The 15,411-nt window shown below is 42.8% G+C and overlaps 1 protein-coding gene across 2 annotated transcripts in view; it reads left to right on the top strand.

Annotated features, from left to right (window-relative positions):
• Positions 1–15,411, top strand: part of CPA6 (carboxypeptidase A6) — a 906,257-nt gene that overhangs the window by 805,005 nt on the left and 85,841 nt on the right. For both annotated transcript variants that reach the window (XM_085605490.1, XM_085605492.1), the window contains exon 7: positions 11,977–12,087. In XM_085605490.1, coding sequence (XP_085461616.1) covers positions 11,977–12,087 — 111 coding nt within the window. The remainder of the gene's footprint in view (positions 1–11,976; positions 12,088–15,411) is intronic.

The following is a 15,411-nucleotide window of genomic DNA, read 5'->3' on the forward strand; positions in this document are numbered from 1 at the left end:
CGAGGCGAATCAGATTTTGCCTCTTGAACAAACGGGCTTCCGCAAAGGGCATAGTACTTTGGATAACCTTACAGCCCTGCAGGTTATCCTGGATAAATACGTAAGAGTTCAGGGTGGAGGAGTCTATGCGGCTTTTATTGATTTCTCTACAGCATTCGACAAAGTGGATCGTCCTCTGCTGTGGAGAAAGCTAGCTATATTAGGTATGCCCCCTCTTCTATTAGACCTAGTACGATCTCTACATTCGGACACTTGGTGTCGAGTGTTACAGGGTGGAGAAAGGGGACTCTCGTGTGCTATTCCCTCCACTAATGGTTTAAAACAAGGTTGTCTTCTGGCTCCTCTGTTGTTCTCCCTGTATATTGCTGATCTTCCAAACTCGCTCGCATCTTGTGTTGGTATAGCCCCGGTAGTGGGGGGTTATACTATAGCCTGCCTTTTATATGCTGACGATATTTTAATTTTAGATTTAACTCCTAAAGGCTTAGCTAATCATCTGCAGGCTTTACATGATTTTGCTGAGTCCCACTTTTTGAAGATAAATGCCTCAAAAAGTAAAATTATGTGCATCACAGGGAGGAAAAAATCCAAATCTGAGAATTATGGTTGGTCAGTAGGTGGGCAGAAATTGGAAGTGGTTAAATCATATACCTTTTTAGGAAGAATTGTTTCAGCAAACCTGAGCGAGAGGCAACACATTGATAACAACTCTCGTAAAGCCCTGTCTCAAGGCAAAAGGTTGAGTTCTCTTTATTCCGCTACAGGGAGGTTTATAAGGCAAAAATCCCCTCAACCCTCCTATACGGAATAGAATTGGTGGATTTAAAACACTGGGGCTTCCTTCATATGATTGAAGGAAAATTATTAAGGTCTTTAACCTCCCTGAATTCTGCTTGCTCTACAGCTGCTCTTAGACTAGAATTTGGTCTGCGTAGCAGTTGGGTACAGGGCCTGTCTGCATTAGTACGTTGGGTCGCCAGCCTCGCCAGAGGAGAAATGGGGACTTTGAGATCCCTTCTCAAGAGAGAATTATTGGGAAGTTTTAAAGAGCACTCTCAAATTGTTAAGAATTTCAGAAAGGCAGTGGCACTTCTTGAATTAGATGAGAGTTCTATTTTTATTATTTCTTCTTCCCAACTAAAATCTCTTTTGAAACAGGCTTCCTGGTCTCTTTGCTTCAGGAGGGATAAAGAATCCATGATAGCTAAGAAGCGAAGTGCCCTACTGTGTAATACTTACTCTAGGAAGTTTGTTCAACCTTACGTATTTTGGAATTTAACACATGGTATTCGGAGATTTTGGTTTCTTTTGAGGCAAGATTTATTGCCGCTTAATTCCCTCTTGGCTAAATGGTATGGGTCTTCCCCCCTATGTAATCTCTGTAATATGTCAGCACAGGATCGTACTCATGTATTGTTTATTTGTCCTGCATTGCGTTTACTTCGTTTAAGGTGGTTAAAATCAATTTGTCTACAATTAGGAATCCTTGATGCGAATTCCTTTTTAAAAGCTTTATATACCCCTCCCAATGAAATGTTTTGCTTCAATATTTTTAACTTTTTTAAAGGTTTTTTAGATATTTATTGATGAAATGAGGAGGATTGTGTCGTAGTATGCCCTTTTTGATGGAGAATGTTGTAATTGTTTATCTTTTCTTTTTATGATGGAATATGTATATGTATTTTGTGTATTTTGTTTGTGTGGCCCTCTTTGTAGTGCCAAAACATAATAAATAAATTGAATTGAATGGGGTAGCCTGACCAAAAAACAAGGACCAGGAATGACCTCAAGACCTGGCTCTTCAGATTAACTCAGTCTGATCCGCAACCGCCCCTCCTTCCCCAGCTGAGACCCTCACAGGTGAGTAGCCGCGCTTTACAAACCCTAATTGATTGATTGCTGTAGGAGAAGCTCCTTTTATGTTTTAGTACTTGATAAGGTGAGACTAATACTAATAATAGTCATCATCATGATGAAGATTTTTTCTTTGCATATTTATATAGCGCGAACTCGACCCGAAGGTATTGAAGCGCTTTACACGAGCACCGTATTTACATTACAGATTCAGGCACGGGGAGATTAAGTGATTTGCCCAGAATCACAGGATGTGGACGCGACCCCGAGGCTCGAACCCTGGTTTCCAGCACCAAAGTCGGCAGTCTAGCCGACGGACCATATCCCCTCCCCAAGATGAGAGGAGGGGTCTTTCCACCTTCCGCTGCATTGGTGTTTGCGTCTTCTTTGTTGTTTATACTATACCTCTTTCTGGTCTGCTTCCCGTCAGCAGATAACGCCGTCTCTCAAAGCAGCATTGGGTTTACTAACCTGCTTTCTGGCGAGCAGCATCTGTTTTTTGTGAATGCAGCCTGAACCCTCGCGAGTATGCTGGCTCACACTCAATTTCATTTTAAAATAACAAGGTATTTCTTCATTTTACTTTCGCAGAATGTTGTTTGGGCTGACAGCAGGTTGTGAGCTAAAATATTTATAAATGTTACACATTAACTGCTGGTATCAAATTGGAAAGACAGCCACGAAGGGGGGTATTGTTTACCACTGCAACGCAAGGTAAGCACGTGTTGCGCACAAGTGGGGTAGTAAAGCACTTTCCACTGAGCTGTAGCGACACGAGCATCAGTTATTGCTGATATAGGAAGGCAAATGGCTGATCAGATTCCAAGGCAGGCTTCTCAAACGAGTAGATCGTGAGCTACTGTATAGCTCTTCAGCTACCTTTTAAGTAGCTCTCCTGTGCGTGCAGCCCAGTGAATTAAGTTAGAAGCTTTTGCTTGGTTGAATTAAATGTATATATGCCAAAATTGAAACACACGTATTTGAAATTAAATTGTGTGTATTTTAAGAATTCAATGTTTAGAGCAAAATGGTTGAGTTTCCAATATATAGATTTAAAGCTTATATTTGAGCGATAAAAATCTAACTAATTTCATTAACTTTGTGCTAAGGGCATTGCCGTTATAGTATGCATTACCTGGGAAACGACCTTTACATCGCAGTCATTACAACGCAACATCCTTTACATCGCATGTCATTACAAAGCAGCCATTACATCGTGCGTCACTACAACGCATGTCATTACAACGCATGTCACTACAACGCAGGCATTACATTGCATGTCATTACAACTCATACCATTACAACACATAGTACCCCTACACTATCCAACACTTACCCTACTGTTGCACTCACTGGAGTTAGAATAGTAATTTTTACCCCTACACTATCCACCACTTACCTTATATGCAATGTAATGGTATGCGTTGTAATGGTATGCGTTGTAATGGTATAATGCGATGTAATCGAATACGTTGTAAATGTAGTTTCTAAAAATGCAATGTAATGGCATGCGATGTAAAATAATGCGTTGTAATGATGTTGCGATGTAAAAACTGTGTTGTAAATGTTTGCGTTGTAACGTCATACATTCACATTACCCATGTAGACGCATTCCTCATTTTTTTAAATTAATGCTGACAACCACGCCAGAAGCACTAAGGTGAGCACTGCTGGTAATCAAGCATATGGTGACCACTAATGTAATCTTTTCTGATGTGGTAACTACTACATCGCTAATGATATTAGTAGCTCGGGAAGATTTTCACTGAACATGAGTAGCTCTTATTTAAGAAAAGGTTGAAGACCCCTGTTCTAAGGTATCTACTTAAACCATCAGAGCCATTAAAACCTAAAGAAACCAATATTGGCACAAGAGAACATGGAATAAAGATGGTTATAAATAAGGGGGCGTTTATACTTTAAAACTGCACTGACCTTAAAACGATTAAGTGGTGATGAGCATGGTGCTGTTCACACTTGTAAGAGGTGAGTATTTAACTCACTGAGCCACCGTGCATAAACATCATTTCAAAAGCTTGTTATCTTGAAGAATTTATCCGAAAAGAAAGACTCTTAGTTTTGCATCTGATCACAACTTTTGTTTTGAGAAAGACATTTTAGAGAGAGGGATGCACTGACATGACACCTGATAATTGATTTGTTCCAAAAATATGTTTTGATTTTCATCCCATTTTCTTTATTCATACTCCATAACAATCTGGCTGCAAAACAAGTTATATACATATTTATAGATCTGAGTGAGCAATTTAATATTGTCTTCTGTGGTATTTTAGAATGATGATTGCTATTCCTCAGTTAATTGTATCTGTTTTAGAATGTAGCAATTCATAACTGCATCATTACATCCTTTATTGACTGTGTAATTAAGGATAATGTACTCGCAAATTAGTGCCCTCCTAGTCTTTACTGGTTGTACCACAAATACTGTGTTGGCAGTACAATTCCGTTTACAAAATGTACAAGGTACTGCTCACATAACTAATTGTACATGGGGGTGCCTGGCTCCAAGATAGCCGCACTCCTATGAGATTCTTGTGTCGCCTCCAAATTAGTCTCAATCTTTGCAGTTAATGCTACCAGGATCACCACAATGATGAGTAGTTGTAGCTGAAGGCAGTGGCCATCTGTGGACTAGCGGTGCTGGAAAACCACAGTATGTCGAGGGTCCTGTGGTGAAAGTCGTCCTTAAGATGGTGGATGCAATGAATGACTGACAGTACTCCACGGGCAGACGGCTGAGGTGTTGCATCTCACCGGGCTGCAGATTGATACCCATTCCGTGGACTGCCAGTGACTGTGGCGGACCTATCGGCAACCAGAGTCACGATTTGATTGGAGCAGTGCACGCCTGCCCACGCTGGTAGCACTACGGGATGGGGGTTGGGACCATGACCAGTCCGGCATGCTTGGGAACAATGGAGCGGGCGTATACATCCTGGGTAATTGAGAATTGACATGGGCTGTTGGCTCTGCGGATCCTCTACGTCCCTAGATATACAAATATTTTGAGCATTAATTGCTTAAAAACTTCTGAACAGATATACACCAAATTACAAAAAGCGCTGTTTCCGGCCAAGATCTCGCTTTCTGCCAAATGTGGTGTGCATTCGTTCAGCGGTTTGGGCTGTACCTGTGTCTAAAGTTCCAATGGAAAAATGAAGGGGGAAAACGTGTTTGGGACCCGCCCTTTTTCTTGGCCCCCACTTGGCGGATCACCCCAAAACTTTCCAAGCGCAAACTAGTCAAATAGTAGAACTTTTTGGGAAAGTATCGTGGAGATTTGTCAAACAGGGCAAAAGTTATTAACAATAAATCACCTATGGAAACACAATCCTAACTATAACTACCTAGTGGTGATCACCACTGGGTAACACAACATATTATATATATTTTATATAAACTCACATATATAATATAGGTTTATAATTTTATAGTAATATGACTAGGTATAGTTTGTATATGTATGTGTGTGTATGTATGGCTATGCTATATACATGTATAAATATGTTAAGAAAAATACATTCACGTCTCCTTTTTCCTCCACTCATTGACACAACCCAATCTTTTCTGACTACAATGCAGTTCCTACATACTTTCTAAACTCCCATCAACCTAATCAATCAACTTACAGGTGCACATGTCTGCCACTCCTAATAACATTTGACATCTATCCTTACTAATCCATTAAAATTAATCTATCCTTATTCAAAACACTAAAGTAAATGTATGACATGCCGAAAGCATAAACTTAACACAATTAATCCTGCAAGAAAAAGGAAGCACATTTTACAACCTATTTACCGCTACCCTGGGGTTCCGGAGTAGCATGCTACTCGCTGCAAAGTGCCTCAAAGCCTCGCCAAGTTTAGTAAGGGCTACATAAACACTGTTTACAATTAGAATTACAATTTTGAGCAAATGGCATTTGTTTCTTCTTTTTGTTTTTTTTGCGGTGTATGCTTTCAACAACAAAATGAAAAATCAGCCAAGTCAGGTTGCCAAGGCAAGACCTATTGGCTTGGTCAATGCTTATGTTTAGTTGGAGACAACAGGAAGATCAACCATATGATTGCTGCAAAGTGAGAGTGAAAAATCTGAAATAGGGGTTTATAAGATGAAACTTGAGATTCCTTGCAGCCAAGTCAAGGGTCGTGCATCTGGCACTCATACGCTCTGAACCAATGAGTGATAAGAAGGAGATATTGAGGAAGCATGGTAGAAAGGGAGAGAGCGCAGGGGAGAAGTGACCAGCAGAATCATTAGGGTTTTAAGTGCTAACTGCACAGCAGTGAACAGAGTGGGCCTTGGTACTCTTTGGGCACCAGCACGTGAGAACCCATAACTAGTGCGGTGTGGGTTAGGTTCGAGTTGCGTCACACTGAGGGTCATTTGGAAGTTTATATTTTAGATATCGGTTCCTGTGACATAAGTGTTAAGGTGTCATGGGGCAGCTGCTTTTAGGCGCTTGAAAAAGTTCCGGTGACCTTCTGGACAGCCGGACTTGAGGTCCCTTAGCGCTTTAAGATATAATAGTGTGATTCATTTAGTAAAGAGTGGTATTTGTATGATTTCTCACACGACATACAGATGTATATTGGTAGTAGAGTGTAATTGGCTGATGCATTTTTTATGATCAACTTAACGGTTGAGCCAGAATTTTTTTGTAAGTTTTAGATCTTTTTCTGGTCGGGTAAGTGAGTTTCACTCTATTGTTCCTATGGGTGCTGTAGTGTTAGTGTAAGTGCTACAGTTCCAAAATCTGACAGGTAGCCCCTTCGGAAACCCTTGGTTTTCACCTTGTATAAACCAATCCGCTAGAATGTGTACAGCAGATGCAACTGTGGGGCACCACAGACATCGGTGTGTAGCATCTGCACAGACATCAACGCTGCTCAGGCTGTGCACACAGTGCACTTGTGGGGTTGTGCACATGCTAAGGGTCAGACTCTGCACCTATGAGCTCACATGAAGCTTGGAGGTCAGTCAATGTGGGCACCAGGAAGCCTGTGCATTGCAGCCTTGTCTCCACTGTGCCCTGATGGAAACAACCCGCTCGTTGTATCTGCACTGAGGCCCCTTGAGTCCTGGTGGTGAAGCAGTGAGGGAGTCCCTTCAGGGGTCTGGATGTGGCCATCTGGAGGGCAGGAGGCCTCTAGCCCTGCCTAGGTGCAGGGGCCAAACATATGCTGACTGGGCATGTCTGAAACTGTCAATAAGTTATTAAATGGGCGCTGTGGACGCCGGTCAGGGAGTGCTGGCTGTGCATACTGTACCTGTCAATGATGCGACAACAGAGCATAACAGACAACCGACCACAGCTTATCAACAGAGCATCGCAGAGCCCGGCTGCCGGGCGCGAACTGTGCATAAAGGAAACTATCAGTCTGCGATACTCGAGGACAACCGAGAGCGCATTATGCACTCACTATCTGGCGATAGTCGAGGCTGGGACTCATCTTCCATCGGAGCATTACAGAGAAATAAGAGAGTATAATGGAAACTCGGCATGGACGTGCAACCTGGCAATGAAACAAGCGGTCAGTGATGTGCCATCTGAAATAATCAAATCTGCCAACGCTGTGCTTAGTGGACAGGACGGAAACTGCCCCAGCCATGGACGTAGCTATCAGTAGTGAAGCAGGTGCAGTGGCACCTGGCCCCAGAGCTGTGAAGGCCACTCTGTTCTCAAATACAGATGGTTTGTACTACAGGGACCCATGTTCGTTGCTTGCATTAGGGTCCATTTCACCTTTATTGCGCCAGTGACTGTGATCTGCTACATTTACGTCACTGAAAGTGCTCGTGACGTGCTAAGCATCCATGTATCTCAACCAGATGCGTAGAGCTTGAGAAGCAAGCCTTTATCACTGCAACAGTTCTAAAGTGACAAGGAGGAGGGGTCTTGACTTAAGCGTGAAGAGAGTTGGAGAGAGTAAAAATACAGTTACCAAATACATCTTCATGGAACAGCTTGCAACTGCTTCCACGGACAAGGGCAACCTGGTGCAGACAAAAATGGCGCCCATGTTGCCTGAGGAAGACACGGGTGAACCATTGTAGTCATAAACTAAAGGGAAATGTGGAGAGCATCTAGGGTGCCTCCAGAATGCCCACCTGCCTAACAAGGCAGCCCTGGGAACCTGTGCAGGGTCAGTTCATCTTTTTAGCTGTTACGTTGCTCATCTTGGCTATGTTTGCATCTGTGGCCCTACTTTACAAGAGATATATTTGCTTCTATTCAGTGCTGTGTGTGATACGTTGAGAAGACAAAGGGGCGGAGTCACAGATTCATGTAAATGAAGGCACATCTTGTGATTAATTAATACACTGCATAGAATAAATGCATAAGATTAGGTGTTCCGATGCTCTTGGAGCGGCAAAAACTGCAAACCAGTGAAGCAGAAAGTAGTCAAAGGTAAAACTACTAGGGGCGGATAAAGCCGCCTTTAAGAAACAAATCAAAGGCTAACTTTGTGTACTAACTAAGTGTTTGCCACTGTAAAAGTGTTCATAAATCGCCATGTCTAGCAAGACTCTTCCAAGGTCTCAAGAATTTATGATGAGCTAGCTGCATTTTCTACCACAAAGATCTGACATATATTAGAACAACAAAGGTCAAGCTGCTCTGCAGTGCCCACATCTCTGCCCACATGATAAAGCATGAATGGGCCTGCTGTGGGAAACGTGTTTTTAATACTTTGGTGGAAGATGAGGCCCCCATTCAAACGCTCAAGTCACGCTAATCGAAGGACTGCTGTCCAATGATAGTACTGAGTAAACCTGCAGAGTCTATAAGCGGCAGTAACCACTCTTTATGATAGCAGCCTCGTCACCAGGGTGGTGGCTCCAGGTGATTCGACGCAGGGGGTAGTGTCACCCCTGACCAAGAAGTACAGCCATGACCGCTCTGTTCCTAACACCAATCGACCAATGACTCTCCTTCCCACTTGAGGAAAATGTTGGGACATTTGATCGCTAGGCATCTTCCTAACTATCTTGAGACGACCGATATCCTAGACTCCTGGCAGACTAACCTCCGTCCAGGGGAGGGCACCTAGACCACGCTGGTGTCCAACTCGGTCGAAATCAAGAAGATTCTGCGCCCGAGCGATGCAATAGGAGTGATCCTGTTGGGTTTCTCTGCCGCATTTGATCCAGTCGGCCATGGCCAATGCTGCAGTGATTGCAAGACATAGGCATGCGGGGGTAGTGGTGAACTGGTTTACAGAAAAGTTGGAGGTGTCCACCGGAGGCCCCAGAGATAATATATTTCACTAATCCTGTTCAATGTCTGTCTGGCCTCTGTTTTCTTTGATCCTGTCTTTGGCTGTTGTGCCCTGTCATATGTCAACAAACACGTATTACTATGTGGCCAGCTCACACGTCAGCATGACACACTAGGCCATGCCTGACAGCAGTCAATCAGTAGATGGGCCACACACGACTAAAACGGATTGAAATCGAAAAAACGTGCCCTTTCTCCCAAATGAAACACACAGTGCAGCAGACGCAGCGTGTGCTCTGTTAAGGCAAGACACATGTAACAGCCTCTACTTGGAAACGCCTGCATATCCTACATGGTCCAAATGATCCAGGACGTTGTGCTAAGGGTGCTGCACAACCTTTGGAAATCTGTCTGCATCCCAGGGCGCAGGCAAGAGCCGCAGAGGCTGCGGGGGAGCAGAGCATCCGATGCAGAGCCCTGTGTGTCACCTGTACCCGCCTTTACATGTGCAAAATCTGTGATCACTTAAGGCGTTAAAATCCTATATCTTTTCCCCATGATTGCATTGTCAAATGAGGCCAGCTGACAGTCGACTGTGAAGGGCAGACATGTGGGCGGTCTGTCTGCTGCCTGTTCCCAGGTGTCTGGAACTCTCCTCTGCGGAAGTTCAGGTCGCTGGAATATGGTTCATCGCTCCGTAGGAGGCGAAAACAACGCCTCTTACAGGTGTTGGGGGTGGCTAGTCTTTTAGTTTGTGATTGCCCTGAATTATAGCCCAGTTTGTTTGCCATGTGCTGAATATTTATCGCCACGAAGTCTCTTGATGGCGGTGTCCGTCATGAAATGACATTTTACGTACATTGGTGGTAGAAACCTGTTTCCTTAAGCCTACACGTTTATATTTGCCCAACGTGCACATTTCCACATTTAGGGATAGGAAAAAGCAAGAATGATCACACTTTAAAAAAAAAACTCTTCTTTTCTTCCGAGTAACGAAATATTCCTGGTGTACTCCCCCAGAGACACCTTCAAAATACTCCATGCACTACTGCATCATATTGCCCTTCGGCACATCTGCATTTCCGTTTAAGTTAGGCACTCAGATAATAAATGTATGTCCGAAGGTTTGTGCATACCCCAAAAATTACTACAGTGAGTGTTCACACGAATTGTGTAATGCCCTTTGCCACCACTCTCACGGTCGCCTGGGACACCCGTTTTGTACATCCATTTGGAATTTAATTTGTGGAACAACTGCCTTTGAAAATCTTGCAAATGTTGTGCGGTCATAGATTTCAGCTTTATGGTGTCTTAAGTCCAGGGGCATAGCTTCAGGGAGCGTGTTTGGGGTGTTACAGCCCCCCTAATAAATGCATTTTCTGATAGTTTGGTACAGGTGCTTTCAGTCCGGTATTGTGAGTTGTAGTTACATTTCACCACTAATTTTACATACACAGAAAAAAACACACACACTCTCTCCCTCTCTGTTCTGAAAGTCCTCAAAAATATTGGTTATTTAACAAATTATTGTATTTTCTCTCTTAGTACTTCTACTAATTCGCATTCCTCTACCTTTCCATTGCCCCTTAGGCCTCTCTGATTTACTCTGCTTGTCGTATAATGTTGGTTTTTGTTTTATTTCAGAAGATTTTTTGAACATTTTCAAAAACAAATGAACAGGAGAGGGAGAAACAGCAAAGGAATACAAAAAGATGCATATTGAAGAGCCTAGGACTGGTACAGAGGAACCGGGTTAGGAGGCTGCCGTAGAATAACCATTAACGTATATCAAAACTAGGGCGGGTCGCAACAAATCAAGGCAGTATAAAATACAGCACCCAAAAAGTTTACAAATAATAAGAAGGGAAATAATAAAGTAAAGAAAAATAGGAACCAGTAGGCGGTTGAGTGAGAAACGGTATATAGATAGGAGCAGCTCAGATAGAGTACAAGGTACATGGTGCCAGGTATCCTGCAACAAGTATTTCACCGTAGGGCAGTAAGACAGGGCAGACACAGAGATCGGGGGACCGGTGTCAGCCAGCATTGAGGAGCAAACAGTTTGTTTGATCAGGGCAGTAACAGACATGAGGCAGTGAGTATCAAGGTATAAAATGAGCTACTCACACATTAGGTCTTCAAGGGGGTTTGGTGGAGGCCACCCTGATTGCCAAAAAATATAAAGCTCACCCCCCCCCACCCCCCCCACCCCCATCTTACTGACCAACCCATGCCCCAGCTTAAGTCTGACATATGCCTGAAAAATGCCTTGTAATAGACCTGCCAACCAAAAACAAAAATGTCACCGTGTCAGCAGGGGGTGAGGCCTTGGAGGAGGGGGGGGGCTGAGAAGTACTTAAGAGCCACTTGTGCCCTGCCACGCCCAGCCAACAAACCCTCTCCTCCGAAAGAAACAAGAAAAGCTTGCTGAGTCTGTTTCCGATGTCCTGGGGTGTTTTCACACCCCTTTATGGACATCAGCAGTTCCAAGCCTCCGAAAACGAGATGGAAATCCAAAGTTAACAGGGATTTCCAGCTGGTTTCTCTCCACTGTGTCATATCGGCTCCTCAACAGGTGACCGTGTGAAGGTAGCCTATATCGTATGTCACACGGTGGCAGTGTGAGTTGGCAGGTCTGCTTTTGAGACAGCCCCAAATGCAGCATTTTCTGTGATGTATTCCAGCCTGTCTGTCGCAGGATGAAATACAACACAGAAAATGCTGCATTTGAAAGACTACACAAGCAAACATCTTCCTAGGAGTGCGGAGATGTGAAGTATTTGTGAACTCACATAAAAATGACTTTGTTAAATTTGAAAATATGCCCTTGGATTTCTGTGTCCTGTTAACACATTTTTTTTTGTTTTTTTGTTTAGGCAATTGAAACATATCAGCGAGACCCTGCCATGAAACAGATGCTTAACCAGCTGTATTTCTACATCATGCCGGTGTTTAACGTGGACGGGTATCACTACAGCTGGACCGATGTAAGTAGTCCTCTCATACTGCCAGAAAAGTCATCTCGCAACAAGTAAACAGTTCACCTTTCAAGGCATCTGAACTGGGGCGCCATCTGCAGAGTATTTAACACTACAAAAAAGTTTCTAGGTTTGGATTTGGCTTAGGCCACCATAACACATACAGATGCAACTCAATAACTCAATGTAGAAAAGTCTTTATTCAATTCTTTAAACAGGTTATCACTTGGTTACACTGAATGCAGGGCTGACAAAAGAGGGGTTGGCAACCAGGGCTGTTTGCGTCAACCTCGAGTTTTGAGGGCCACGTTACCACAGCATTTCTTTTACATACCTCAAAAGTAGCTATATATATATATGTATACGAATCCTCGCGAAATTTTCAAAACTAATGGGGCGCTCCGTTCAGCTCCTACCCTGAAAGTCTCAGGGTGATTCGTCAAGCGGGGGCCGAGAAAAAAGGGGGGTCCCAAAACACGTTTTCCCCATGCATTTTTCCATCGGACCTTTAGACACAGCTACAGCCCGAACGGCTGAACACAATTATTTGAAATTTGGCAGAGAGGTAGCCATAAGGTCAAGGAAGTGCCTTTCGCAGGTCTGGTGTAAATCTGTTCAGTATTTCCTGAGAAATTAGCATTTAAAAGCATATCAATATCTATACGCGCGCACCGTGCGCGCTGGGTGCGCGCACCCTGCCGTGCGCGAGCACAATTCTGATTGGTTGTTAGTTGTCGGTAAACATTCGAATCGGTCGAAACCAGGAAGTGTCGGCCGCCATTTTGTCTCTCGCAGTCTGAGGGGGTGAAAATCAAAGATGGAGAACGTGAAAATGGGGCAGAGTTGACAGTTCCTGACCCACTAGCCTTGGTCAGGGGGTCACAGAAGGACCCCCAAGGGGAAAAAAAACTATTTTTTTTTTTTAAAAATCGCGAGGTGCGCGCACCCAGCGCGCACTGTGAAACGTGGGCGCTCGGTGCGCAAAGCGCACCGAGTGCCCACAGAGCGCGCACGGTGGGGGATGGTGTAAAACCTGAAAAAAAAAAAAAAACATATCTTAGCATATAAAAAACCGTACAAATTCACTTAAAAAACCATAGGTTTCACACACGTTATAGTGGGGACTTTTTACGTATATTGATGGACACTGAATGGCAACCAACTTACCTACTGGTGACAATCGACGTGGTGTCACTGTACACTTCAATCGACCACGAAAAGGGATTAAATGCCATCCAATACTTTCTCAAGCAAAGACCAATGAATGAATTAGAGCATTCCAATATGTTGATCGACATGATCACAATGTGCCTATATAACAATATATTCCTATTCAACAAGAAGATATATGCACAATGCTGTGGTACCGCGATGGGAGTTTCTTTCTCTCCAAGCTATGCGAATCTCATGATGGGGTGGTGGGAGAAGAACATAGCTTGGAGAGAAGAAAACGATCATCATATGACAAACGTAGCCCTTTGGCTACGTTTTATAGACGACCTGTTCCTGTTATGGAAGGGAACTGAAACACAATTTCAGGCTTTTTTCACTGAGCTCAATGAGAACGACATTGGTCTCAAATTCACATATAATTTGAGTTCCAAAGAGATTGAGTTCCTGGACACCAAGGTCTACGTCAAAGACAATCAGCTGCACACAACAGTACACCGAAAAAAGACAGCGACGAATAGTCTGCTCCATGGATTAAGTTTCCATCCCCAGGCACTTAAGAAGAGTATACCTCATGGTGAACTACTAAGGATGAAGAGAAATTGTTCAGAGGAACAAGAAATGGAAAAGAAATTTGAAGAAACGAAAGAACGTTTCAAACAACGTGGATACAAACATGCAGATATAAAACGGGGTGAAATGAAAGCAAGACAGAAAAGTAGAGCGGACACATTACTGACCAAAAAAGAGAAAGAAAGCAAGAAACAAAAGAGCATAAACATAGGTGACAACTCAGAAATCGACAAGGAAACAATACAATCTAATGACAATCAACCACGGCTGATACTCACTTATAGCAAAGAAAGCTACAAAATACAAAAAACAGTAACCAAATACTGGAATATACTGAAAAAAGATCCGGATATAGGCAACTCTATTGGAGATCGGCCCTTGATTTCATTCAGAAGAGCACCCAACCTCACAGACCATCTGGTGAGAAGCCATTTTGAAAATAAAAAAACAGAATCATGGTTACAGTCAAGGTCCAAAGGCTTCACAAAATGTACATCCTGCAAGGCCTGTAAAATCGGAAAAAACTTGAAGAATTTAACAGATCCCACCGGCAAGGTACTTGCAATAAAGGAATCCATAACATGTGAATCCACACATGTGGTATACATTCTCCAATGTTTCTGCGGAAAACAATACATAGGGAGTACAATCTGTCCCCTAAAAAAACTTATACTAGAACATATACGTGCAATACAAAATATGGATAATACATATGCCATTGCCAAACATATGACCACCCACAAAGAAAAAACATGGCTAGACATCAAATATTCAGGACTAATAACAGTCCCTTTGAATGAACGTGGAGGCAATCGAGTACAGAAATTACGCAGATTGGAATCTCGTATGATTATGAGATTCAAAACGAAACATCCTCTGGGATTGAATGGGGATGAGGAGATGTATGTTCACCTTTGAAAGTCCATGAACAATCGAAGAAATGAATCCAAAGAGGAAGTCACAATCGTTGAACAATTGGCAAAAAACCCAATGGAACTTAAGTACTTAATCATATGAACTCTTATGAAAACAACAAACCATGAAACCGTGTAAGGGTATAAATAAGAAGAAAAAACGTGTATGACGGAACTCCATGTGTGAAATATTTCAATATGAAGAGCATAAACAGACATTGTAATCAGCCCAAGAATAAGCAACTTATAACAACTGGTATTGTTGCATGTATGCTCTCTGTCTGGCTGGTGAAGGGAGTAGCCAAATCAAAGTCTAAGGGCACTCAGCCCATATCTATATTTGGACACTTAGTCCCTAAACTCATCCCATGATAGATCAACTGTGAAACACACAGCAATGATCAAAGAAATTCGAGGCTTCCCCGCACTTACAAATTGGCGGTTGAAGCTCAAACTGAAGCGTAATATGGCTTGAGACTAACAATAATAAAAAACACTCTTTGCTTTGTAACGCTCAGTTTCGCTAACCAAGCCAGAGTAAATATAGCGGATTGTATAATAAAGTTTTGTTGAATAATATGAAAAACTACCAAACCCATAATGCACTAGTTAAAGAAAAATATATATAATTAGAAATTGTAGAAGGACTAAAACAACACTCTACCGTGATCAGGAA

This window comes from Triturus cristatus, chromosome 5_1 (genome assembly GCF_964204655.1).
Source record: "Triturus cristatus chromosome 5_1, aTriCri1.1, whole genome shotgun sequence".
NCBI lineage: Eukaryota > Metazoa > Chordata > Amphibia > Caudata > Salamandridae > Triturus > Triturus cristatus.